Source organism: Anser brachyrhynchus (genome assembly GCF_964034855.1).
Source record: "Anser brachyrhynchus genome assembly, chromosome: 5".
In the NCBI taxonomy this organism is placed as follows: domain Eukaryota; kingdom Metazoa; phylum Chordata; class Aves; order Anseriformes; family Anatidae; genus Anser; species Anser brachyrhynchus.
This window is the reverse complement of record NC_137699.1, coordinates 19290694-19318408: the sequence shown is the minus strand read 5'-3', so window position 1 is coordinate 19318408 and position 27715 is coordinate 19290694. Positions and strand designations below refer to the sequence as shown.

At 47.8% G+C, this 27715-nt stretch overlaps 1 protein-coding gene across 1 annotated transcript in view; it reads right to left on the bottom strand.

The window, feature by feature from the left end:
- The window catches only part of MUC6 (mucin 6, oligomeric mucus/gel-forming), an 82113-nt gene that overhangs the window by 16188 nt on the left and 38210 nt on the right, over window positions 1-27715 (bottom strand). Inside the window, exons 21-43 of the mRNA XM_080593831.1 lie at window positions 26885-26937; window positions 26677-26786; window positions 25737-25888; window positions 24806-24947; window positions 24041-24151; window positions 22572-22757; window positions 21890-22129; window positions 21165-21321; window positions 20276-20419; window positions 19714-19776; window positions 18666-18710; window positions 17697-17894; window positions 16503-16772; window positions 15781-15828; window positions 15140-15394; window positions 14360-14407; window positions 13517-13912; window positions 11385-11801; window positions 9566-9982; window positions 8205-8621; window positions 4591-5007; window positions 2529-2945; window positions 713-1129 (exon numbers count right to left, since the gene is read on the bottom strand). Coding sequence (XP_080449957.1) covers window positions 713-1129; window positions 2529-2945; window positions 4591-5007; window positions 8205-8621; window positions 9566-9982; window positions 11385-11801; window positions 13517-13912; window positions 14360-14407; window positions 15140-15394; window positions 15781-15828; window positions 16503-16772; window positions 17697-17894; window positions 18666-18710; window positions 19714-19776; window positions 20276-20419; window positions 21165-21321; window positions 21890-22129; window positions 22572-22757; window positions 24041-24151; window positions 24806-24947; window positions 25737-25888; window positions 26677-26786; window positions 26885-26937 — 5120 coding nt within the window. The remainder of the gene's footprint in view (window positions 1-712; window positions 1130-2528; window positions 2946-4590; window positions 5008-8204; window positions 8622-9565; window positions 9983-11384; window positions 11802-13516; window positions 13913-14359; window positions 14408-15139; window positions 15395-15780; window positions 15829-16502; window positions 16773-17696; window positions 17895-18665; window positions 18711-19713; window positions 19777-20275; window positions 20420-21164; window positions 21322-21889; window positions 22130-22571; window positions 22758-24040; window positions 24152-24805; window positions 24948-25736; window positions 25889-26676; window positions 26787-26884; window positions 26938-27715) is intronic.

The window sequence follows — 27715 nt, the reverse complement described above, 5'->3', positions numbered from 1 at the left end:
CCAGCCAGGTTGCTCTGGAGATATTCAGAACCACCTGGATGCAATCCTGTGCCAAGTGCTCTGGGTGACCCTGCTGAGCAGGGCAGGTTGGACTGGGTGCCCTCCAGAGCTCCCTTCCGACCTCACCCATTCTGTGATTCCGTGAAAAGCTGGGGATGCCCCATCCCTGGAAGTGCTTAAGGCTGGCTGGCATGGGGATTGGAGCAACTTGGTCTAGTGGGAGGTGTCCCTGCCCATGGCAGGGGGTTCGGATTAGGTGATCTTGAAGGATCCTTCCTGTCCCAAATACTCTATGAATGCACGAGAGAGAAGCAGAGAAGGCCTTTGCACTGTTTTTCAGCTGTGATACCGTTAATTTTCATCAACAAGGGCCTCTGTGGTGATGTGTTCTTCATATAAGATGGGCATAATGTAGAGAAAACGCTGACATTTCTGTTGCTGCTGAGCAGTGCTCACACAGAGTCAAGGACTTCTCTGCTTCTGATGCTGCCCTGCCTGTGAGGAGCCTGGGGGCGCACAAGGAGCTGGGAGGGGACACAGCCAGCACAGGGGGCCCAAACTCACCCAGGGGCTGTTCCCAAACCATTTGACATCAGGGTCAGTGATAAATGTTGAGATGAAGGGGCAGTAAAGAGGGATATAAAGAATAGTGGCATTTGTCTTCCCAATAAATGGCAAGCAGAGAAGAGGAAGGGGCAGGAGGGAGCCTTACCTGGGTGCGAGGAGCTTGGCGCTGTTGAGGACACAGTTGAGAAGGGGGAGGATGCAGCCGAGGGCAGCGGGCTGGTTCTGGCTGTGGAGGGTGCGGAGGACGCAGGCGACTCTGTGGGAGCACTGGTCCTCGGGGGAGAGGGCTTGGGCCTCAGGGTCGTAGGCGTGGGCTTTGGCCGGGAGCTTGGGGGCGACGGGGAGGAGGCTGTGGAAGGGGCGGCAGATGGCAGCCTGGTGCTGAGAGGGCTGCTGGGGGCAGGCGGCGTCCTTGGCAGTGGCACTGCTGGGCTGCTGGCGGGGCTGGCCTCGCTGGGCACGGACGTCTTGGAGGTGCTGCTGGCAGACGTGGCTGGGGTGGTCTTCTCCGTGCTCACAGGCGGCACGATGTGTGGCACCGTTGTCTTCTTGGGGGTGGAGGCTGGCGGGAAGAAAGCACAGGGGGACTGAGGGTGGCAGAGGGTGACAGTGCCCCAGGGCTGCCCTCCAGCAGCTCAGCACCCTCTGAGTCTCCATGGAAGGGCAGCATCTCATTGTGTTTCTCTTGGGGTCCAAGACAATGGTATGGGATATCATCTGCCTGCTGCAAGCCTCTTTATTATCTTTATTGATGACTTGGATGAGGGAATTGAGTGCACCCTCAGTAGGTTTGCAGATGACACCAAGTTGGGGGGCAGTGTCCATCTGCCGGAGGGTAGGAAGGGCCTGCAGAGGGACCTGGGCAGGATGGATCGATGGGCAGAGGCCAACGGGATGAGGTTCAACATGGCCAAGTGCCGGGTCCTGCACTTTGGCCACACCAACCCCATGCAGTGCTACAGGCTTGGGGCAGAGTGGCTGCAAAGCTGTGCAGGGGGAAAGGATCTCGGGGTGCTGGTTGATGCTCGCCTGAACACGAGCCAGCAGTGTGCCCAGGTGGCCAAGAAGACCAGTGGCATCCTGCCTTGTGTCAGGACTAGTGCAGCCAGCAGGACCAGGGAGGTGATCGTCCCCCTGTACTCAGCTCTGGTGAGGCTGCACCCCGAGTGCTGTCTTCAGCTTTGGGCCCCTCACTACAAGGACATCGAGGCCCTGGAGCGTGTCCAGAGCAGGGCTGTGAAGCTGGTGAAGGGCCTGGAACACAAGTCCTGTGAGGAGCGGCTGAGGGCACTGGGGTTGTTTAGTCTGGGGAAGAGGAGGCTCAGGGGAGACCTCATTGCTCTCTGCAACTGCCTGACAGGAAGCTGTGGGGAGCTGGGGGTCGGCCTCTTCTTGCACATAACCAGTGACAGGACTAGAGGGAAAGGCCTCAAGTTGCGCCAGGGGAGGTTCAGGCTGGAAATGAGGAGCCATTTCTTCTCAGAAAGATCAGTCAGGCATTGGAACGGGTTGCCCAGGGAGGAGGTGGAGTCACCGTCCCTGGGGTTGTTCAAGGAGAGGTTGGACGTGGTGCTTGGGGACATGGTTTGGTGGGTGACGTTGGTGGTAGCGGGACGGTTGGATCAGACGATTTGGAGGTCTCTTCCAACCTTAATGATTCTGTGATTCTGATGCTGCCCTGCCCGTGAGGAGCCTGGGGGTGCACAAGGAGCTGGGAGGGGACACAGCCAGCACAGGGGGCCCAAACTCACCCAGGGGCTGTTCCACACCATTTGACATCAGGCTGAGCAACAAAAGTTGGGATAAAGAACTTGGAAAGGGGACACAGATCACAGGGAGACAATGCCAAAAGCAGCATGCACAGAGGGTAGCTGTCAAGGGGTTTGGATTTCCCTGTACAAAGAAAGGTGAGAACTGGGAAGGGGAGAAGGGCAAAAGGGAATGGCAGGAGGGAGCCTTACCTGGGTGTGAGGAGCTCGGTGCTGCTGAGGACACAGTTGAGAAGGGGGAGGACGCAGCCGAGGGCAGCGGGCTGGTTCTGGCTGTGGAGGGTGCGGAGGACGCAGGCGACTCTGTGGGAGCACTGGTCCTCGGGGGAGAGGGCTTGGGCCTCAGGGTCGTAGGCGTGGGCTTTGGCCGGGAGCTTGGGGGCGACGGGGAGGAGGCTGTGGAAGGGGCGGCAGATGGCAGCCTGGTGCTGAGAGGGCTGCTGGGGGCAGGCGGCGTCCTTGGCAGTGGCACTGCTGGGCTGCTGGCGGGGCTGGCCTCGCTGGGCACGGACGTCTTGGAGGTGCTGCTGGCAGACGTGGCCGGGGTGGTCTTCTCTGTGCTCACGGGCGGCACGATGTGTGGCACCGTTGTCTTTTCGGGGGTGGAGGCTGGCGGGAGGAAAGCACAGGGGGACTGAGGGTGGCAGGGCAGGAGGGGCAGGCAGAGCAGGAGCGCTGTTCCCTGGGCAGGTGCCCCAGGACGGACCCAAAGGCAAGGAAGGTAGGAGCGTGCAGCCCCGAGTCTCGCTGGGCAAGAGGGAGGGATAGGCCAGGGGCTGCTGCCCTTCCCCTCCCCATCCTGCTTCTCCCCACAAGGGTGGCACAAGGACAGCGCCCCAAGGCTGCCCTCCAGCAGCTCGGCACCCTCTGCTTCTCTCTGGAAGAGGAGCCAAAATGACAGCCATATGTCCTAGTTTTGGCTAGGAAAGAGTTAATTTTCCTGGTAGCTGGTATGGTGCTGTGTTTGGGATTTAGGATGGGAATAATGTTGATAACATACCAGTGTTCTAATTGTTGCAGAGCAGCGCTTACACCAAGCCAAGGACTTTTCAGTTTCTCTCACCGTCCTGCCAGCGGGCAGGCTGGGCGTGCAGCAGGAGCTGGGAGGGGACGGACCCAGGCCAGCTGACCCCAGCTGGCCAAAGGGGTCTTCCATCCCACCTGATGTCATGCTGAACAATTATGTGGGGGGCTGGCCGGTGTGGGGGAACCGGCTGCTCGGGGATAGGCTGGGCATCGGTCTGCGGGTAGTGAGCAATTGCATTTTGCATCGCTTGCTTTGTACATGGTACTAGTACTAGTACTGTTATCACTGTTATTACTTTTCCTTTCTTTTCTGTCCTAATAAAATTTCTTTATCTCATCCCACAGGCTTCATTTGTTTCTGACTCTCTCCCCCATCCCTGAGACGGAGGGGAGGGTGAGTGAACGGCTGCGTGGTGCTTAGCTGCCGGCCGGGTTAAACCACAACACCACACTATCAGGATTTCATCCCAAGAGCCTGCTAAGCCCTACTCACACTCTCGTTTGCTCCCCCTCAGGAGGAAGGGGGCTGACAAAAAAAGCAAGAGGGAGGAAGAACTCATTCATCAAAACACATACGGTGCAAGAACTAAAGAAAAAAGAAAACAAGGAAAAGAAACCAATGCTGAAGTGAAGCAAAGGCAATCACTCCCCACATCCCACCAGCACACCCAGGCTCTGAGGAATGGCTCGTTCTGAAACCTGCAGCCATCACCTTCTTGCTGAGCGTTTTGTTGTACGGTAAGGAATGCCTCGCTGGGCTCTTGCGGTAAGCTCTGTCCCCTCCATACCTCTTCTCTAATCCTTGTCCACTTGTTGGACAGCAGAGAGGGAAAGAGAGAGGCCCTCTGTCATATTTTTCAGCTATGATACACTCCATTTTCATCAAATAGCCTCTGTGGTGAAGTGTTTTTGATATAGCATAGGCATAATGTAGAGAAAACGCTGACATTTCAGCTGCTGCTGAGCAGTGCTCACACAGAGTCAAGGACTTTGCTTCTGATGCTGCCCTGCCCGTGAGGAGCCTGGGGGCGCACAAGGAGCTGGGAGGGGACACAGCCAGCACAGGGGGCCCAAACTCACCCAGGGGCTGTTCCCAAACCATTTGACATCAGGGTCAGTGATAAATGTTGAGATGAAGGGGGAGTAAAGAGGGATATAAAGAATAGTGGCATTTGTCTTCCCAATAAATGGCAAGCAGAGAAGAGGAAGGGGCAGGAGGGAGCCTTACCTGGGTGCAAGGAGCTCGGTGCTGCTGAGGACACAGTTGAGAAGGGGGAGGACGCAGCCGAGGGCAGCGGGCTGGTTCTGGCTGTGGAGGGTGCGGAGGACGCAGGCGACTCTGTGGGAGCACTGGTCCTCGGGGGAGAGGGCTTGGGCCTCAGGGTCGTAGGCGTGGGCTTTGGCCGGGAGCTTGGGGGCGACGGGGAGGAGGCTGTGGAAGGGGCGGCAGATGGCAGCCTGGTGCTGAGAGGGCTGCTGGGGGCAGGCGGCGTCCTTGGCAGTGGCACTGCTGGGCTGCTGGCGGGGCTGGCCTCGCTGGGCACGGACGTCTTGGAGGTGCTGCTGGCAGACGTGGCTGGGGTGGTCTTCTCCGTGCTCACGGGCGGCACGATGTGTGGCACCGTTGTCTTCTTGGGGGTGGAGGCTGGCGGGAGGAAAGTACAGGGGGACTGAGGGTGGTAGAGAGTGACAGCACCACGAGGCTGCCCTCCAGCAGCTCTGCACCCTCTGAATATCCCTGGAGGAGTAATATCTCGTTGTGATTCTCTCGGATCCCAAGACAATGGCATGAGATATCATCTGCCTGCTGCAAGCCGGGCACTGTGTGCTCCAAGGGAGACCTTTGCTGCAGCGCAATGCCCCCATAACCTAGAGGGTAGAGGATGCCCTCAAGGCCAAGGAGAAGGCAATACATGGTGAGTTCACCCCAGCTGGTGGCTGAGCCCCACTCATTCTCTCTCTTGCTCCCCCCTCAGCAGGAAAGGGGCCAAATAACAGAAAGTCAAGAGAGAGGAAAACCTCACACGTCAAACATGGACACTGGGAGAACTGAAGGAAAAACAAGAGAAAGAAACCAACCCCCAAGTGAAGCAAAGGCAGTCACTCCCCACCTCCCACCAGCACACCCAGGACCACCCAGGCTCTGAGGAATTGCTCATTTTGCAACCTGCAACCCTCATCTTCTTGCTGAGCGTTTTGTCGTATGGTAAGGAATGCCTCGCTGGGCTCTTGCTGTAAGCTGTGCCAGGTCTGTCCCCTCCATACCTCTTGCCTACCCTTACCCTACTCACTCAGGGGCAGAGAAACTTCTCAGCTCAACTCTGGGGTCTCCAGCCCAGGAGGGACTTGGGTGTATTAGAAACACTCCAGAGGAGGACTAGCAATGACTTCTGCCTGCTCCGTCTGCACCTGCGGGTGCAGCCCATCAGGACCAATGGACGTATGGATGTCTGGCTTGCTTAACCTGTCCTTAACACAGCCATCATCAGCCGAGGCAAACTCCTTTATTTCAACTTCCTCTGAGGCCTCAGGGGTACAGGGCTCCTTAGGAGAGCCTCTGGCATACAGACAGAGACAAAGAAGGCATTCAGTAACTCCGCTTTATCTTCTGTCACCAGGGCACCAACCTCATTCATTTCTGGGCCTACATTGCCTCTAGAGGTAGGTTTATCCGCAATGTATTTGAAGAAGCCCTTTCTGTTGTCGTTGACCCCTCTTGCATGTTTTAATTTTGAGGAGGCCTTAGCTTTCTAGTTGCATCCCTACATCCTCTGACAACAGGCTTATTCCTCCCAAGTCGCCAGCCCCTCCTTCCATGATCTGTAGACTCTCCTCTTCCACTTGAGTTTGCCCAGCAGTTCCCTGCTTAACCATGCAGGTCTCCTGGCTCTCTTTCCTGACTTCTTACCTGTTGGGATGCTCTGATCTTGAGCTCAGAAGAAGCAGTCCTTGAACACTAACCAACTGTCTTGGGCCCCTTTTCCTTCAAGTACCTTGTCTTTTGGGATTTCCCCTAGCAGCTGCTTGAAAAGGCCAAAGTGGGCCCTACTGAAGACCAGGTTTGCGATTCTGCTCAGTACTCTGTTCCTGCCACATGAAATCCTGAACTCGACCACCTCATGGACTCTGCAACCAAGGCTGCCCTCAACCTTCACCGCTTCAGCCAGCCCCTCCCTGTTAGTGAGGACAAGATCCAGCAGTGCTCCTCTCCTAGTTGGCACATCCACCATTTGCATCAGCAAGTTATCATCAGCTCACTGAAGGAACCTCCTGGACTGCGGATGGCTGGCTGAGTAGGCCTTCCAGCAAATGTCAGGGTAGTTAAAATCCCCCACAATAACCAGGGCCTGGGCTCATGAGGATGCTACCGGCTGCCTGTAGAAGGCCTCGCCAACTTCCCCATCCTGATCTGGTGGCCTGTAATAGACACCCACAACACTATCCCCCATGCCGGCCTGCCCCTTAATTCTCATCCACAGACTCAAATCGCTCCTCATCCACCCCTGGACAGTACTCAATACAAGTAGTTGCTCTCTCATGCAAAGAGCAACTCTGCCACCGCGCCTTGCTGGCCTGTCTTTCCTGAGCAGGACATACCCATCCATGGCCACATTCCAGTCACGTGAGCTGTCCCACCATGTCTCTGTAAGTGCCACCAGATCAAAATCTTCTGACCGAACATGGATTTCTAACTCCTCCTGCTTATTCCCCATGCTACATGCATTGGTGTACAGGCACTTCAGAGAGCGAGCTGAGCACGCCGATTTCACCCTAGGAGGGTGGGAGGCCTCCCGGTCTTCATCACTGCTAGGGCGCTGCTCCACTGGTGCGAGCCCAGCTACAACCCCCTCCCCCTTCGGATCTAGTTTAAAGGTCTCCAAATGAGCCCTGCTGATTCCTGTCCCAGAACCCTTTTGCCCCTGTGAGATAAACCTTTCCCATGTATTACTGTCAGGCCTGGAGTCTTATAAAACTAGACCGTATCAAAGAACCAAAGACCTGCCTGTAGCACCAGTCACATAGCCAATCATTTATGGACTGGATCCTTCTATTCCATCCCATGTCATCAGCCCAGAATGGAAGGAGGGAAGAGAAAATGACTTGTGCCCCAGACTCTTTCACCAACCATCCCAAGGCCTTGAAGTCTTTCTTCATTCCCCTCAGACTACAGGATGCAGCTTCCTCCCCACCCATCTGGAAGATCAGTAGCGGGTAGTAGCGTGCTGAGCACACCAGGCTGGGGAGCGTCCTGGTGATATCCCTGATCTGAGCTCCAGGTAGACTGCAGACTTCCCTTCAATGAGGGTCAACTCTGCATATCGGGCCCTCTGTTCCTCTCAGAAGGGAATCTCCTACTACAATTACCCTTCTCTCTTCCTTTCGGAAGCAGTCATGAGGCATGGTGTCGACTGCCTCTTCCTATGTGACCTCATAGGCGGGCCACCCACCACATCCTTGCCTACCTATCCTTCAAGATCCTCCAAATCTATTATGGAGGGGCACCTGGAGAAGCGAGGTGGATAGAGAAAGGGGTTGCCCATGACGCTGAACTGGGACTTGCTTCTAACCCTCTTTGTCTTTTTAGACCCCTACCTCTGACTGACAGCCACAGGGCAGAGGCTCCACCACCCTCTAGGGGGTATCCCCCTGGTGCCCTTTTCTCTGGCATGCCAGGGAATACAGCTAGCCCAAACGCACTCAGGGGCTGTTCCACACCATTTGACATCAGGGTGAGCGATAAATGTTGGGGTAAACAGAGGAAAGAGGGATAGAAAGAATGATGGCATTTGTCTTCCCAGTAAAGGGCACGTGGAGCAGAGGGAAGAAAGGAGGGAGCCTTACCTGGGTGTGAGGAGCTCGGTGCTGCTGAGGACACAGTTGAGAAGGGGGAGGACGCAGCCGAGGGCAGCGGGCTGGTTCTGGCTGTGGAGGGTGCGGAGGACGCAGGCGACTCTGTGGGAGCACTGGTCCTCGGGGGAGAGGGCTTGGGCCTCAGGGTCGTAGGCGTGGGCTTTGGCCGGGAGCTTGGGGGCGACGGGGAGGAGGCTGTGGAAGGGGCGGCAGATGGCAGCCTGGTGCTGAGAGGGCTGCTGGGGGCAGGCGGCGTCCTTGGCAGTGGCACTGCTGGGCTGCTGGCGGGGCTGGCCTCGCTGGGCATGGACGTCTTGGAGGTGCTGCTGGCAGACGTGGCCGGGGTGGTCTTCTCCGTGCTCACGGGCGGCACGACGTGTGGCACCGTTGTCTTCTTGGGGGTGGAGGCTGGCGGGAAGAAAGCGCAGGGCGACTGAGGGTGGCAGAGCGTGACAGCGCCCCAGGGCTGCCCTCCAGCAGCTCAGCACCCTCTGGTACTGCCTGGAAGAGGAGCTAAAATGAAGGTCATACTCTCATGATTTGATCCTAAATGTCTGCTAAGCCCCACTCATTCTCTCTCATTCCCACTTCATACGGAAAAGAGCCAACAAGTGGAAAGGCAAAAGAGAGGAAAAACTCAAGCGTCAAAACACAAGACGGTACAAGAACAAGACGGTACAAGAAGACGGTACAAGGAAGGAAAAATAAGAAAAAGAAACCAAGCCCCAAGTGAAGCAAAGGCCATCCCTCCCCACCTCCCACCAGCACACCCAGGACCACCCAGGCTCTGAGGAATGGCTCATTCTGCAACCTGCAACCCTCATCGTCTTGCTGAGCATTTTGTTGTACGGTAAGGAATGCCTCGCTGGGCTCTTGCTGTAAGCTCTGCCAGCTCTGTCCCCTCCCTACTTCACGTCCACCCCGAGCCCACTTGCTGGGGAACAGACAGAGAAACAGAGAAGGTCTTTCTCATGGTTTTCAGCTGTGATACACTCCATTTTCATCATATTATCATCTATGGTGATGTGTTTCCAATTTCAGATGTCCACAATGTTGAGAAAATACTGACATTTCAGCTGCTGCTGAGCAGTGCTCACACAGAGTCAAGGACTCCTCTGCTTCTGATGCTGCCCTGCCAGCGAGGAGCCTGGGGGTGCACAAGGAGCTGGGAGGGGACGCAGCCAGCACAGGGGGCCCAAATTCACCCAGGGGCTGTTCCAAACCATTTGACGTCAGGGTGAGCGATAAATGTTGAGATGAAGGGGGAGTAAAGAGGGATATAAAGAATAGTGGCATTTGTCTTTGCAATAAATGGCAAGCAGAGAAGAGGAAGGGGCAGGAGGGAGCCTTACCTGGGTGTGAGGAGCTCGGTGCTGTTGAGGACACAGTTGAGAAGGGGGAGGACGCAGCCGAGGGCAGCGGGCTGGTTTTGGCTGTGGAGGGTGCGGAGGACGCAGGCGACTCTGTGGGAGCACTGGTCCTCGGGGGAGAGGGCTTGGGCCTCAGGGTCGTAGGCGTGGGCTTTGGCCGGGAGCTTGGGGGCGACGGGGAGGAGGCTGTGGAAGTGGCGGCAGATGGCAGCCTGGTGCTGAGAGGGCTGCTGGGGGCAGGCGGCGTCCTTGGCAGTGGCACTGCTGGGCTGCTGGCGGGGCTGGCCTCGCTGGGCACGGATGTCTTGGAGGTGCTGCTGGCAGACGTGGCCGGGGTGGTCTTCTCCGTGCTCACGGGCGGCACGATGTGTGGCACCGTTGTCTTCTTGGGGGTGGAGGCTGGCGGGAGGAAAGCACAGGGGGACTGAGGGTGGCAGAGGGTGACAGTGCCCCAGGGCTGCCCTCCAGCAGCTCAGCACCCTCTGAGTCTCCATGGAAGGGCAGCATCTCATTGTGTTTCTCTTGGGGTCCAAGACAATGGTATGGGATATCATCTGCCTGCTGCAAGCCTCTTTAATATCTTTATTGATGACTTGGATGAGGGAATTGAGTGCACCCTCAGTAGGTTTGCAGATGACACCAAGTTGGGGGGCAGTGTCGATCTGCCGGAGGGTAGGAAGGCCCTGCAGAGGGACCTGGACAGGATGGGTCAATGGGCAGAGGCCAATGGGAGATGAGGCTGAACAAGGCCAAGTGCCGGGTCCTGCACTTTGGCCACACCAATCCCATGCAGTGCTACAGGCTTGGGGCAGAGTGGCTGCAAAGCTTTGCAGGGGGAAAGGATCTCGGGGTGCTGGTTGATGCTCGCCTGAACACGAGCCAGCAGTGTGCCCAGGTGGCCAAGAAGACCAGTGGCATCCTGCCTTGTGTCAGGACTAGTGCAGCCAGCAGGACCAGGGAGGTGATCGTCCCCCTGTACTCAGCTCTGGTGAGGCTGCACCCCGAGTGCTGTCTTCAGCTTTGGGCCCCTCACTACAAGGACATCGAGGCCCTGGAGCGTGTCCAGAGCAGGGCTGTGAAGCTGGTGAAGGGCCTGGAACACAAGTCCTGTGAGGAGCGGCTGAGGGCACTGGGGTTGTTTAGTCTGGGGAAGAGGAGGCTCAGGGGAGACCTCATTGCTCTCTGCAACTGCCTGACAGGAAGCTGTGGGGAGCTGGGGGTCGGCCTCTTCTTGCACATAACCAGTGACAGGACTAGAGGGAAAGGCCTCAAGTTGCGCCAGGGGAGGTTCAGGCTGGAAATGAGGAGCCATTTCTTCTCAGAAAGATCAGTCAGGCATTGGAACGGGTTGCCCAGGGAGGAGGTGGAGTCACCGTCCCTGGGGTTGTTCAAGGAGAGGTTGGACGTGGTGCTTGGGGACATGGTTTGGTGGGTGACGTTGGTGGTAGCGGGACGGTTGGATCAGACGATTTGGAGGTCTCTTCCAACCTTAATGATTCTGTGATTCTGATGCTGCCCTGCCCGTGAGGAGCCTGGGGGTGCACAAGGAGCTGGGAGGGGACACAGCCAGCACAGGGGGCCCAAACTCACCCAGGGGCTGTTCCACACCATTTGACATCAGGCTCAGCAACAAAAGTTAGGATAAAGATCTTGGAAAATGGAAAACAGGTCACAGGGAGACAATGCCAAAAGCAGTGGGAACAGTGGGTGGCTGTCAAGGGGTTTGGATTTTATCGTAGTAATGAAAGTGAGAACTGGGAAGGGCGGGAGGGGAAAAGGGAATGGCAGGAGGGAGCCTTACCTGGGTGCGAGGAGCTCGGCGCTGCTGAGGACACAGTTGAGAAGGGGGAGGACGCAGCCGAGGGCAGCGGGCTGGTTTTGGCTGTGGAGGGTGCGGAGGACGCAGGCGACTCTGTGGGAGCACTGGTCCTCGGGGGAGAGGGCTTGGGCCTCAGGGTCGTAGGCGTGGGCTTTGGCCGGGAGCTTGGGGGCGACGGGGAGGAGGCTGTGGAAGGGGCGGCAGATGGCAGCCTGGTGCTGAGAGGGCTGCTGGGGGCAGGCGGCGTCCTTGGCAGTGGCACTGCTGGGCTGCTGGCGGGGCTGGCCTCGCTGGGCACGGACGTCTTGGAGGTGCTGCTGGCAGACGTGGCCGGGGTGGTCTTCTCCGTGCTCACGGGCGGCACGATGTGTGGCACCGTTGTCTTTTCGGGGGTGGAGGCTGGCGGGAGGAAAGCACAGGGGGACTGAGGGTGGCAGGGCAGGAGGGGCAGGCAGAGCAGGAGCGCTGTTCCCTGGGCAGGTGCCCCAGGACGGACCCAAAGGCAAGGAAGGTAGGAGCGTGCAGCCCCGAGTCTCGCTGGGCAAGAGGGAGGGATAGGCCAGGGGCTGCTGCCCTTCCCCTCCCCATCCTGCTTCTCCCCACAAGGGTGGCACAAGGACAGCGCCCCAAGGCTGCCCTCCAGCAGCTCGGCACCCTCTGCTTCTCTCTGGAAGAGGAGCCAAAATGACAGCCATATGTCCTAGTTTTGGCTAGGAAAGAGTTAATTTTCCTGGTAGCTGGTATGGTGCTGTGTTTGGGATTTAGGATGGGAATAATGTTGATAACATACCAGTGTTCTAATTGTTGCAGAGCAGCGCTTACACCAAGCCAAGGACTTTTCAGTTTCTCTCACCGTCCTGCCAGCGGGCAGGCTGGGCGTGCAGCAGGAGCTGGGAGGGGACGGACCCAGGCCAGCTGACCCCAGCTGGCCAAAGGGGTCTTCCATCCCACCTGATGTCATGCTGAACAATTATGTGGGGGGCTGGCCGGTGTGGGGGAACCGGCTGCTCGGGGATAGGCTGGGCATCGGTCTGCGGGTAGTGAGCAATTGCATTTTGCATCACTTGCTTTGTACACGGTACTAGTAGTAGTACTATTATCACTGTTATTACTTTTCCTTTCTTTTCTGTCCTAATAAAATTTCTTTATCTCATCCCACAGGTTTCATTTGTTTCTGACTCTCTCCCCCATCCCCGAGACGGAGGGGAGGGTGAGTGAACGGCTGCGTGGTGCTTAGCTGCCGGCCGGGTTAAACCACAACGCCACACTATCAGGATTTCATCCCAAGAGCCTGCTAAGCCCTACTCACACTCTCGTTCGCCCCCCTTCAGGTAGAAAGGGACCATCAACTGGAAAGGCAAAAGAGAGGAAGAATTCAAGCGTCAACACAGGGACAGTAGGAGAACTGAAGGAAAAACAAGAAAAAGAGACACACAAGTGAAGCGAAGGCAATCACTCCCCACCTCCCACCAGCACACCCAGGCTCTGAGGAATGGCTCGTTCTGAAACCTGCAGCCATCACCTTCTTGCTGAGCGTTTTGTTGTACGGTAAGGAATGCCTCGCTGGGCTCTTGCTGTAAGCTCTGCCAGCTCTGTCCCCTCCATACCTTTTGCCCACCCTGAGCCCACTTGCTGGGGAACAGACAGAGAAACAGAGAAGGTCTTTCTCATGGTTTTCAGCTGTGATACACTCTGTTTTCATCACAGTATCATCTATGGTGATGTGTTTTCAATTTCAGATGTCCACAATGTTGAGAAAACATTGATGGTTGAGGTGTTGCTGAGCAGTGCTCACACAGAGTCAAGGACTTCTCTGCTTCTGATGCTGCCCTGCCAGTGAGGAGTCAGGGGGTGCACAAGGAGCTGGGAGGGGACACAGCCAGCACAGGGGGGCCCAAACTCACCTAGGGACTGTTCCACACCATTTGACATCAGGCTGAGCAACGAAAGTTGGGCTAAAGAACTTTGAAAGACGACACAGGTCGCAGGGCGACAATGCCAAAAGCAGCACGCACAGAGGGTGGCTGTCAAGGGGTTTGGATTTCCCTGTACAAAGAAAGGTGAGAACTGGGAAGGGCAGGCAGAGCAGGGGGAAGGGCAGGAGGGAGCCTTACCTGGGTGCGAGGAGCTCGGTGCTGTTGAGGACACAGTTGAGAAGGGGGAGGACGCAGCTGAGGGCAGCGGGCTGGTTCTGGCTGTGGAGGGTGCGGAGGACGCAGGCGACTCTGTGGGAGCACTGGTCCTCGGGGGAGAGGGCTTGGGCCTCAGGGTCGTAGGCGTGGGCTTTGGCCGGGAGCTTGGGGGCGACGGGGAGGAGGCTGTGGAAGGGGCGGCAGATGGCAGCCTGGTGCTGAGAGGGCTGCTGGGGGCAGGCGGCGTCCTTGGCAGTGGCACTGCTGGGCTGCTGGCGGGGCTGGCCTCGCTGGGCACGGACGTCTTGGAGGTGCTGCTGGCAGACGTGGCCGGGGTGGTCTTCTCCGTGCTCACAGGTGGCAGTGTTGTTTTGGAGGCTGTCAGGGGGAAAGCACAGGTCGGTTGGTAGTTTTAGAGGAAGAGTTGAAGGCAAGTGAAATGGGCAGTTCTAAGGTAAACATCTCCTCCTGCGGGTAGGGATAACACGTGCAATACCGCACCCCAGGGACTCTTTTTTCTATAGAGTATAACAAAGAGATCTATGATGCCCAGCATTTCCCATCCCTTCCTGCTTCCCCCCAGCATTGCCAGCTAGTAAAGATTTTGTAAGGATGCCCTCCATCAGTTTGTCTGTCTGCTCTTTCCTTAAATTCTTTAGAAGGGAAGAGGTATCTCTACTTTCATTTTTCCACGTGTTTACAGGTAGTCTATCATGTGTCTGTTTTACAACATGCTGGGAAGTTTTCCTGGGAGAGTTGATGCTACCGATGGGACGGGCATACACCATGTGTGACTCTTTGCTCTCTCCTGACCAGAGCACTCACCTGTTACTACTTTACTAGTTGGAGTCTTAGCTCTGGTTGGCTCCCTTGCTACAAAGAAAGGGATGAGAGAAAACAATGGTTGAGTCTTGGAAAGGATCCTAGGCAAAGCATGTCGTGGCATCTCCTCAAAGAAGGTATCCTGTTTGACACCAGGAAGACCTGGCCATTTGTAGCCCCATAGGTCTAAGTGGGAGAAGTATACCCTGGAGTTTGAGCGTGCACCTTCTTGCCCACCCTCCACTGGTGATATTTTTGCACCCAGGGTCAACATCTGTCTTTATGTGTGGAGTAAGGAGTTGGTATTTATTGTCCCATCTTTGTCATGGGTGTGTCTAGGCCTGGGCTTCCTTTGGGTGGAGAGCATCAGTGTTTTCTGTCTCTCACCCCAAATTGTCCCGGAGTTGTAAGCTTCCACTCTCCACTGCCTTCTCTCTCGCCCCCCTGCACATTCTCAGGGCACCACTGTCAGGGGAGGAATTGTGTGTTAACTAGTCTCCAATTGCTAGTTGTAGGGCAGGAACTGACAGAGGTCTGTACCCTGATAAAGTCCTGTGCCCTAGAGCCAAACCCCTGAAGCAGCAGGGGAGGAGGATGTAGTTAGGACCAATGTGACTGCCAGTCCCAGGACGTGCCTGAGTTCCAGGAGTCCCATGGCGAGGGCAGTAGGAATAGAAAATGAATACTAAAAATGAAACCTGTGCAGAACATGCCACTTAGAATAGAAGGGTGGGAGCTGAAAGGAGCAGGCAGCAGCAGCAGGAAGAGCACGAGGGGACTTACCGGGATGTGATGGTCTCAGCCGTGTTGAGGGCAGGGCAGATGAGGAGGAAGAAACAGATGAGGCTGAGGTGACAGGTAAAGAGCTGGGGCTTGGAGACATCTTTGTCAGTGGGACTTCTGGACTGCTGGCAGGGCTGGCTTCTCTGGAAACAGAGGTCTGGGAGGTACTGCTGGCCAATGTCACAGGTGTGGTCTTCCGCGTGATGAGTTGTGGCACAGTGTGTGGCACAGTTGGCCTTTTGTGGGTGACAGCCACTGGGAGGAAAGCACAAGTCGATTGAGGGTGGTGGAGCAAGAGGGGAAGGTGACAGAAGTGGGCAGTTCCGTGACAGAAACCATGGGCTGACACTGGGACAAGAAAGTCACAGATCTCTCCTGTTGGGCAAGAGGTAGGAATGGCACAGTGGCTCCTACCCTCACTCTCCCCTTTCTGCTTCTCCCTAGGAATACAGGGCAAGAACTGGGCCAATTCAGCACCCTCTGCCTCTTCCTGGACCTCATGAGGGAAGATGAAGAGCCTTTCCAGATGTGTGTGTCTCCCTTGAAGGCATTCCAGGCTGGGCATGGGCATCCCATGGGAAAGCTGGGTAAGCGAAACAGAGTTGTAGGCCAATGGCAGCTCTCAGGTCCTTCTTACTCACCTACTGAGACTCGGTGGTGTAGAGTGGTTGCTTCAGTTCCCTCACTCTCTGTGAAGTAAGGACAAGTGGACATTTAGTAATGGTTGATGTCTGAGAAGGTGCCTAGTTAAAGTGGGTTGTGATGCTTCCTCAGACTAGGCTGTAATTGTTGGCACAAGAAGACCTGGATGTATGCACCCCAACAGTAAGGATGGGAGATGTGTGGATTGGGAGAGAGCGTGCGCCTGCCCTCCCACCACTACTGACTTCTCCCTGCACACTGTCCCAGCTTCTGGTGTCAGAATACAGCATCAGAGGAGGCTGTGCTTATTGACATACCGAGTACCTGGCATCCCAAAGTAAGTACCTTTGTGATAGATAGGACTTATGATTTTTGGAGAACTTGTTACAATGGCATGGGGGAACACACATTCCATCATCTGTGAGTTTTTCAAAACTCACTTTGAAGCACAGAGTGATTTTGCCTTCATTTGGAGGAATTGGTAGAATATGGTCTCAAAGAGAAATGTTACGTTTAAGATCTTATTTGGATGTCTGATGCTTGTTCCATTGTGGGACACCGTAATACCTATTTTTGTCACACTTCTTCAGTCACCCATGCCCTTTCCTATTTGCCATGTTAAAGACATCTAGTAAGAATGTCTGTTTTTATTACAAGGAATCCATTGACATGTTTTGTGAGTGATGGCTTCACATGACAGATATCAAAACACAGTATTTACCTACTGTTGTTAGTTCAGGCTGGCTGGAAGTTGCAATCTGAGATGTAGTATGAGAAGGTACAGAGGTGGTTGTCATTTCCTTTTTGGTAGGGGTCTCGAAGAGTGGTGTGGTGACCCTTGCTTTTTCCGTCTCTGTTGAAGCAGTGGTTAATGAGGCAGTAGGTGTAGATATTGGCTTAGTGGACGTGGTCCTTTTTGTTGAGATAGTTATGGAGGGTGTAGTGACAGTTGTGGTCATACTTGGCGTAGTAAAAACCGATGTTGTATGTTCTTTTGGAGTAAAAGTAAAGAATATAACATGAGGAATCAATTTACTTAAACCCATATTCCAGAGACCCAAATTTTGCCCTTGCTCTTTTCAATGCTTTACGTATAATTGTTTGTATTTGTATTCTCATAATCTTGCCATATATTTTCCACTTGTATTTGTTTTCTCATCTCAGATATTTGATCTCATTTTGTGTGTTTTTCCTGTGCTAATTATTTTTCATATAATTTTTCTAAGAAGTTAGCTTTGATGTCACTTATTTGCTAAAGTCTGTATGACTTAGCTAATGACAATTTCATTGGCTAATCTTATGTTCTGAATTGGCCACAATTTCAGCTCCCCACAATTTGTATTACAAAATCAGATAACATCATATCATAGGACTTCACTTGTCCCAGTGCTCAAGTCACCTGGCACAATGGCAGCCCTTGAAGTTTTGTTTTAACTCCTGTGGTACCTCTTTTATTTCCACTTTCTCTGATAGCCTGGGTCCAGGATGGATTTTTAGTTGAACTGCATGTCTGTGGGAAGTTGCGTCCTATTATGAGTCTCCCCATAACTGAACTAACTCTAGAATAGGGGCTGAAACTAAGCTAATAAATCCAACTGGAGTTGAGGTGGCTCACCACTTATAGAACTTCTAATGTGCTTCTCAGATGAGTCACGCCTAAGTTATTTTGGTTGCATTTTTAACTATTGTCTATATCCTTTCTCTTTCCAGGCACTTTCCATCTATGCTTCTGAACATTTCTGGTTTGCAAACTCCTTTCTCAAAGCCTGCTTTGCCTACCTCATAATTTGCAGCCTTATGCTTGGATGTTGAGACAGCTTGCAATACCTAGCAGCTTCTTAGTAGAGTGATGTCTAAACTATGTATAGAATGGGTTTGGTGTAATTTATTTTAGACAGTAACGGTAACAACCTACCAGTTGTTGACTTTATTGTGACAAGAGGTGTTGCTGATGAAGTTCTTGGAATGGTGATTTTTGAGGTTATTGTTGGATTTGTGGTCTCAGTTGATACAGTAGATGCAGAAGAGGTAATAGCAGGTGATGTTGGTAGGATAGTTGCGGGTGATGTGACTGCAGCAGAGCTTCTTGTTATGTTAGGCTGCATTGTTGTTACTACGAGAACAATCAAAATCAGAAGATAATAAATAACTCTTAATACTCTATTACAAAAATGCCTATATAAATTGTTTTTTAAGTAAAAAAAAAAAAACAAAAACCTACTTATAGTAACAATTATTAATAGCTACTACCTTAATTTTAAATGAAATATCTGAGAAAAGCTTTCTATCTATTCCTTTGTGATTATTTGCAGTATATACATTGAACAGGAATTTTTGCAGAAGCTTATTCAGACAGCCATCAGTGTAACTTTTTCCCAATACCTTTCATCTTCATGGAAACTAATTGAATTTCTAACAAATTAAAGATCAGTATATACAGATTTCTTTCGTGGATCTTTCGTGGGGTTTGGTATACATGAGTTTCCATGAAGACCGTCTTAAACTGACCAAGTGTTATAAGGCCAGTCACCATTAAAAATTGTGGTGATTTTTTGGTGTGATTTTTGTGTATTAGAAACGAAACAGGAATCCTTTTTCACTCAGAGAGATATTTCACTGCTGATATCTGGAATTGCCTAAGTGTACTCAAGAAACACTGTTCTCTCAATAATTTCCTTTCCCAATTTAAGAATTCTAAGAAATGATTCTGGGAAAAAAATTGTGATAATTACAATAGTGAGTAGTTTTTCATTATTGCATCTTAAGCACGTGTAACTGGTGATGTCATCATATCAAGCAAAAACAGATACTAGTTATCTCAGAAACATCTATAACAATGTACATCAATGTGTAAGTACTTGTTTTAGCCAACTGCTTAACTAACCTGTTAAAGGTGAAGTCTCAGGTGTAGTACTGATGCTTTCATACCCTGTTGGATGAAGGTAGAACAGGTTAAATTTGCGAGTGAAAACACATTAAAAATATTCCAAGTAAGGCTAGTTTCAGATTGGGAGAAAAATACTTTTCCAAGGATTATGTTAATCAGTGAGATCATCCTGAAAATGTTTGCTACTACTTATTTCAGTGGTGAGCTTCATATGAAAGGGCTTTAACAATGATGAAAAAGTTAATACACCTCACAATAATAATACACAAGCATATTTTTGCTGCCTTTCTTACGTCTCTTATGGATAAGGGCACTCTCTGAAAATGTGCTTTTTTTTTTTTTAAATGTGTAACTGAGATCACTAGCTGAGATTCCAGTTTCACAGGCTATAATTCTGTAAAATGAAAAAAAAAAAATGTCCTTGAGGTCATTTTTAAAATCTGCATAGAAATCTAAACTGTGCAGCTGGAGTCTATCCACAACATTATTTAGTAAGACAAGTTTTCAGAGTAGCACACCATATGGTAATAAATCTTAAGTTAAAATAATTAAACAAATAAACAAAAAAAACAACTTAAAGAGAATTGCTATGTGAAGTCCACTAGCTAGGTCTGATTCCTTTCTACATGTTCTCTTTGTTTAAGAAAGGCATTGAATGTATCTGGGACCTATACTTTTATCTTTACCTCACATAGATTAGAACATCAATGAACTCTCAGGAATACCCGTATTTTGATAAGTACTCACACTTACAATGAATAGAATTTTTCACCTTCCTGATTAAAATCAATCAGGGTCTTCTAGCTTCTCTATTGTAGCATTCCTTACCCTAATCCATATTTTAATTAGATATTTTCATTACTTTATTTATGAACCAAAGTTTTACATATTAGCAGTACAGTAATAAGATTCTTTTGAAGAAGAGTTGTACTAGGATGAACACTCATTGTTAATTGAGAGGTACTAGGAAAAATACCTTCTTTGAGAACACACGAAGGTTTTAGTTACTGTAGAAAAGACAATGAGTATGTAGGTCCCTACTTACCACATGGCATGCATTTTTCCTTCTCATAGTCAAAATATTCGTCATGAGAGCAGTTGTAACAGCCTGAAGAAAAGGGAAATTTGTTTTACCTTCCTCAGAGAACTGCATTTAGTCTATATTATGTATAATCTAATGTCTTACATTTCTGTCATGAAGAAATTGTATTGATTGCAATTTCACATATTTAGGCAACCACCCCCAACATAATCCTCAGAAGGATCTGCGTATGTAGTATTTTTTTCTTACTCCAACTATATCTATTTGCCTAATAGAAATAATACTCATAATACATAATACATTATTTTTTTACATAAATAGAGCAAATTCTCTTAATTTGGTGCAATTCAGAGGATTTCTCTTCAAGATAACCTGAGCTCAATACAAAATTAGGTACAGTACAGGTAATTACACTGATTATGCATTTAAAACAGTAATAGTAAGGTAAAGATCAGAAAAACTGCTTTAAAGATAACACCCATTAGAGCACGACTATCTAAATGTGTCATGACTGAAAATAATTATCTTACTGCTTTGTGGTTTGAAATAGCATAGATTCAATTACCTTCAATGTTGACATATTTGTAGTTTTGGTTTGGACAATTACAGGGCCTGTAATGCCAGGTGCAGTTGTCATTGTTGTAGGCATAGGATAAAGCACCTCCACTTCCTGAGTTTTTATGAGAATTGTAATACTCACAATAGACAGCTAAAAAGGGCAAAAAACAGGAGAAAAGTCAGAATTTTGTAAATTAATGACATATTTTCAAAGTACTTAACGGAGGACAAAATTAATCAACAGCTTGAGTCAAAAAATTTGTCACTGGAATTATCACTATCTGATGTAAAATGAAACTTATACTTTAGCGATGTGAGTCAGCTCCTTTTTCTGTGAACGGACTATGCAGACATTTCCACAATTTTTAATGTGTAATATAGCGAATGCGTGAAAGAAACCATCAAAGATGACAAGTTTATCATTGATTTATGACACTCATCCTCTCTTTTGCTCCGTGTATGGTGTTCTGGGACACACTGATATTTTTCCTGTTTTACAGTGTTCCAGCCAACACAGCTGTTTTTATTCCCTTGACATCCATGCAGATAGTGAATTCATCACAGCTAAAATGAAACATTTTTTTAGTTTCATATTCCATCTACTTGCAAACTGACTATATACTATACAGTAGAAGCAGAAAAGATATGCTGCCTTCTGTGATCACTTATTTTCCCATTATTCCATGGTAAAAACACACATAATATTTTGGTTAATTTAGCACAAATGAAAAGTACAGAGTTCAAAATTCATGTGACTGAAATCAACTATTGGCCCATGCAGAAAACACAACCCATGAGGTGCATATGTAAGCAATTTCCTTTGTTACCATATTAATATACTCACAATAACAATAATTGTCTCTTAAACTGATTAAAGAGAGCTTAAAGAAACTTACGGCAAAACTCAGGGGTCCTCCAGTCAATGCAGATACCTTTATCTAAGCAAGCCATCGCGTATACCGCAATGGCATCACACATGCATTCACAATCCCCTCCAATGTCACAACCACATGAGTCTCGAACACAGGCCTCATAATAAGGCATACGATTCACCTGCATTGGAAAATTAAGTCATGAATTTTCTAGGATTCATTAATGCCTATTTTTTAAGAAGTTTTTTCCTGGATCCTTGTTCACGCTGGGTAAAGTGAAGAGCAGATGTTCAATTAAAGTGAGAATAACTAGTATTTCCTCTGACCACTTGTCAATGCAACCCCTCTTCAAACAACTCTTTTTAGCAAGAACATAGGCATCTGCAGACAAACAGTAGAAGCTGATGAGCTTTTTCGAGATGTCTACATTCATATGAAACATATTATGTATAATCAGCTTGAAAAAAAAAAAACAATAAACAACAAAAACAACACAAAATCCTGCCTTTCATGGATATGCATGACCACTGCAGCGTTACCCGCGCTTGTCACTTGTGGTCACTTCCTGAAAATGGAGATTTTTCTTCAGAAGGCCTGGTTCTGATGAACCTTGTGACACAAGTCACAATAGATGACTTAAAAGGAGCAGCTGAGGGAACTGGGGTTGTTTAGTCTGAAGAAAAGGAGGCTGAGGGGAGACCTCATTGCTTTCTACAAGTACGTAAAAGGAGGCTGTAAGGTATTCTTACCTTATTGTGACAGGCAGAAAAGACTTGACTGTTGATGATGGAACATGTCTTTTCTGCCCAAGCTTTACGGTAAGGGTTCTTGCTGCATGGGTCCACTACAAAGTATACATCCCCACAGAGAGGATTCTCTTTCCAAGAATTCACAAATTCCAACTCGTTTGATGCCACATACTTGCTTCGGGTTTCAAAATCATCTTTCATATTGCCATTATAGTTCCCACACAAACCACAGATAGTTTCCTGCATGAAATGAAAACATTGTAAGTTGCCTTCCCTCTCAATTACTGACATTTTTTCCTGTGCTTCAGTGGTGACTGTGATCTACAAATACTCTCTCATACGTTCTTAGCACCTTGTGCACGAGGTCCTGTTCATCAGTGGATGCCCCTCTAAAGTGTAATTTGTCATCATTTAGAGATCAAATTCAACCAAAGCATGCAGTTGTTGCATAAAATACAAGCTCTTAGATCAAAAAGTTCCTGTCATGCAGAAGGGTAATGACATAAAGTCAGCCTTTAGTAAAAACCTCTGTTCTTTTGGAGATAATGATGAATAGAAAATGAATTGTTAGTAGCATCTCTGAAAAACATTTGTCATCGTAGAGAGTCAAGACAACCGTCATCAAACTGGCAGTTCAATCTGAACTGAAGGATAATTTACCGAGGAAGTTATTCTGCAGTACCTGTGTTTCCCTGGAGATCTTGATGAAGAAGTTCATGTGCTTATTCCAGATAAGGGTCATGTTGTATTTTCCTGGGATAACAATATCAAACATCAGGTGGAGAGCATTCTTTTTCACATTGTATCGCACTAAAGGATTTTCCCCGGAAATAGAGAAGGTTTCATCTCGCAGTACAAGTGTTAAGTTCTGGAAGAAAAATTATGTGTATGTTACAACTTCCCAAGTTTCAGTATTTTTCTTACCTTCCATGTCACACATGTTGAAGATCAGATACTGTGCTACTATAGACCATCTTGTCATTCCTGCTTATTCTACAGTAGCCAGACACTGCTGAATAACTTTCTGTCATCAGTGATGGAGATCTTAAAAGGTAGTCGAGTTTCCTTGGGTAGTCACCCTATCTCAAAATAATTGGCTTTTGTTTCCTTTTTTTTCATGTATATGCAAATCTCCATAGAAATATTAAAAAAAAATATATATATATACAACTGTCCTCATTACTCTCATTGTTACCTACACTAGCACTTTGATTGCATTTGGTGAAAATAGTATGGGCATCTATATGAAGCCAACAGAGTAGAGGAGGTACATCTTCATGTGTTCTTAGAAATAAAATATAACAAGTTACAGAGAAAATAGATCTATCACTAGAGCTCTTTTACTATCTTCTACTCTCAAGTGTACTCTTACAAATCCTGTCGTGGTGCAGTGTTTCAGTGTCTTAATAAAAAACAGAAAGGTTTGTCTGGAAAATGCACTTATGAAGCTGGATCCTGAGCAAACAATAAACTTTTTCAGCACAGCACTGATGAGCAGAAACTGCCAATATTCAGTAACGTGGCAAATGTGTACTGCTTGTAGTGACTGTTAATTGGGATAAAATCTCATCCATCCATATACTTCTCTCTGTCTGGTAGTGAAGACGCTAAAATGAGATGATACTACTGGGCGTTACTGTTCAAGTACAGCCAAGAAGGGCAAAACTTATCTGATTTTATAAGCTGTCAGACAGCAGTAGAAATGAGGATAATTACTCATTACTTTAATTTCAAATATGTATCTCAGGTAAAACAGTAGCGATCTGGATATATTTTGAATTGGTGGATATTACCTGCACTAAGAAATCTGGAGAGGTTTTGTGTGTCATCCATGACAAGAATTCCTCAATTTTATACTAGTGTTTTCTTGACTGAGTTTGGTGGAAAAAATAATCTTTTGACAGAGCCTGCTGTTGAGTAGGTAAGGTTCAAAATTTTGTGGCTTATACATAGGCAAGAAGTTTGAGGACTGAAACACTGACATGAGAATTGATAAAAATGATAGCAGTTTCTATTAACAATGAAGCTCCAGGTTAAGCACATAATTTCACATATAAAGACACCACTTTGAAGACACATCTAAAGTTTCCAAAATTGAAGCAAGCATAGGCTTAAATGACTATTCTGCTGGATAACAGAATAAGATCTTACCCCAAGGTAAATGCTGATGGATCTAGAGCATGTAACCCCTGATTTCCCACAGATGACATTCTCAGTAACAATTTTAAAAGAGGAATGAGGTCTGTTAACACTGCAGCCATCCTAAAAAAATAAAAACACATGCAAAAAGACCTAATAGACTCTATGTCTGAAGTATAACAAAGAAAGCTTAAACATGTCATGACTGTGATTCTGCCTTTCAGCACAGCAAGCCATCTTTATCTGATATTCTCATTCTCATGTGAGAGACAGCCTATCTGTGAATGTCTTAAAATTCACTGCTGGCTACTAAAAGATAGGTCCTAGAATATTTTACGGCTTTCGTAGCTGAACCGTTCTATTCCTTGCAGAACCCACACCATTGTAGGTAGAAAGGAAAGAGTTACTGGGGTATCATGCTTTAGCTATTTCATTGCTTTGGGAGGTATCAGTGACGACCTCTAATTTGGTGGTCAAACTGACATCACTGAAAGACGTAAGTGACTGGTACAGAATATGTTACACATCTATGACTTTATATGTTATTTAATCTAAAATTGGTTGCACTTACATTAAAAATGGCATTTTGAGAACTAATGGCTTTTCATTTTAAAAGACGAAATAAGAAGAAAATATAAAAACACCTTAAGCGTTTAGAAAGATTCAAAGTGCTCTATTGGATATAGATACACCCTATGATATTTTCACCAGCCATTTAAATCAAGGTATTCCTTGATGCTAAGATACAGCCAAAAGAAGCAGTAAGATCCAGGTTACCATAGCTAATATGTATTCACAGTTGCCATCAAAAACAAAACGCTGTCCATCAAAAGTGGTGATGTGGCCTTCTCCATAAAGATTACACGTTGAGGAACACTTTGATTTCTGAACGCATTTCCATTTGCCTTTCCTGCAAGTGCTGGGAGTGAGAAGAGAAACTACACTCAGATTTCAAAGGAACACCACCTTAACCTACATTTCCTTACATGCATGCATTTTTACAGATAAGACATTCATTTAATTGACTTGTGTACACTGTGACCAAGTCACAATTAATGTAAGATATAAATACATAAATAAAACTTATGGATTGCTGAGAAAATTAATTCATGATAAAGAAGAAATATTCACTCTCTTTTTCTTTCTTTTCCATTAAAGAAAATATAAGCTCATTTCTTTTTGCTGTTAATGAAAACAGCTCTCTCTGTTCTGTGTGGTTTGGGTGGTGGTGGTTTTTTATACTAGATTAGAAACTGGAAAGTGAATAAAGTACCTTGATAATGCTGCTAAGGAGATGGAAGCAATCTTTTTGGGAGGTTGTTTATATCTATAGAGAAGAAGGAAGACAGTGCCCTCATATTTATTTAGTTGTTAATCCTTGTGGAGCTGTTAATCTTCAACCTTACATAGTTTACATTTATATGCCCTACTAAGGATGCCCTTATTCCTTGGATATAGAGGTGGCAGAAATATCCATGAAACCAGTACAGCTGACAAGTAGACCATGACTCTTTCATTTATACGTAAATATTGCCAAGCGTTAAGCTTCTCTTTATTTAAGGAATATAGTGCTGCGTCATTGTATTCCTTCAGTTTAGCTTTCAGCTTTTGCTATTTCCTACTCTCCTATCAACTAAATGCTTTTGTTATATAGTTGTAAAGCTGAGTGAAACAGAGGTTCAGGAACAGAAAGTGGTGTGACTCTTACCAGATTTCACATTCAGTTTGGATCTGTTCACCTTTTCCATATGCAAGGCCACCATATTCACAAGGACAATCCTCAGCTGGAACACACCTGCCATCAAGATTTTCATATAGCCCATCAGCGCAGACACAGCCTGATTCGCATTTAGTAGGTATCTGGTAAAGATCAACAGATTGCAATATGAAAAAGAATGTAAAATGTATTTTATCTTGTATGTGACTGGCGTCAAGAGTGAACCTGTGCTCAGTTCTAGTTTTCATTTCATTTAAATGTTATGATTTTCTTCATGCTAATATACTAGTCAATTGAACTAGTTTCACTGAAGTTACAAGATACACTTGTTGTGTGAGATAGTAAACATACCTGAAGACTGAAAAATTTCTTTCATTCCTACCAATCTTTCAGACAAACAGAGGACAATATGCTTCTCAATACAAGGGAACACTATTACATTACAATCTTCCAGTCAGTCTGTTTCCTTAGTACAAAAGCAAAAGAAAAGCCTAGCAGGATAGACCAGAAGTCCACCTAGTTTAGATATCTTGAACCCTACAACCATCAACACCAGATATTTGGGAAAGAATCGAACAGAAAACATATACATGTTCTATCAGCTTCTAGCAACATGCAGTTTATGGAGCCAGAGGTGATAGTGAAGGATTATATAATCCTTAATGGATTTTTATTCTATTTGTTTCATATAATTTAATTCAGTAATCCATTTAATTTAATTCCCTTAATCCCTTTTTGAATGTGTGTATGTTTTTATTGTCTACAGTCTGTGGAAAGAAGGTTGGTGCTCAATTATATCATGTTAGAAGAAATATCTCCTTTCATTTCACTAGAAGGAACTGAATCCTGCCCAGATTTCTCACATTCTAGGTAACTACCAGAACATTCTTCCTCTCCTAGAGCATTAATATCCCAGGGCTGTGAAACTCACACATTCGATTCCAGTAGCTAGCATCTGACAGGTAGGGGCACATGTAGCTCCATACTTGTTTTCTAAGTTGTCAGAACATGATATATATTTCTTAGGAGCTCTGCAGCTTTCTATAAAAAAGGAAGAAAAACAAACATAGGAAACTGTGAAGTAGCAATTTTATAGCAGAAAATAATATGTTATAAAGTAAGCCAAATCAGACCCATACCTGCAGGATTTTGAGGTTTGCCAGTGCAACTGAGCCTCCCATTAACACAGTAGCTAGGGAAAAAAAAAAAAGAAAAGAAAAGAAAAAAGAAAAAAAAAATTAGAAAAAAAGAATTTCAATGCAGTTCTCTCCTAAGAAAGAAATACAAATTTTCTGCAAAATGACAACTTCTTTTTCATGACTGGAAGTGTTTCATTTGTTACTAGCACCTCCCCAACCTCTAGAACAGAACATGGATCAATTTGTCCCTTTTTGCTTTTAGTATATGGTAACATCAGTTTTGAAAGTGAACGGTGGGCCATCTTGCTGTTTGTATACAGCTGTACAGATGTGGTTGGCAAAGTCTCCTACTATCTTTGACTAGGAATAATCAGATTTTACCTATTATTTTCTAATTTTCTAACATTTCCAAGCTTAAGGTTTGTCAAACATTTTCTGTTTAAGAATCTCTGCATTTTAGGAAGTGGCAAAAAAGATATCTTAAAAAATAATCCTTTGCTATTAAAATAATGGAGACCATACTGCTTTTGGCTGGGATGGAGTTCATTTTCTTCATAGCAGCTTGTAGAGTGCTGTGTTTTAGATTTGTGATCAAAATAGTGTTGGTAACAAACCAATGCATTGGTTTGTTATATAGCTGGTTTTATAAGTGTGTGTGTGTGTGTGTGTATTATATGTATAACTGTTGCTGAACAATCTCAAGACCTTCTCTGTTTCTTAAGCTGCCCTGCCAACAAGTAGGCTGGGGGTGCACCAGAAGCAGGGAGCAGACACACCTGAGACAGCTGACCAAAGAGATATTCCATACCATATGACATTATGCTCAGCAAT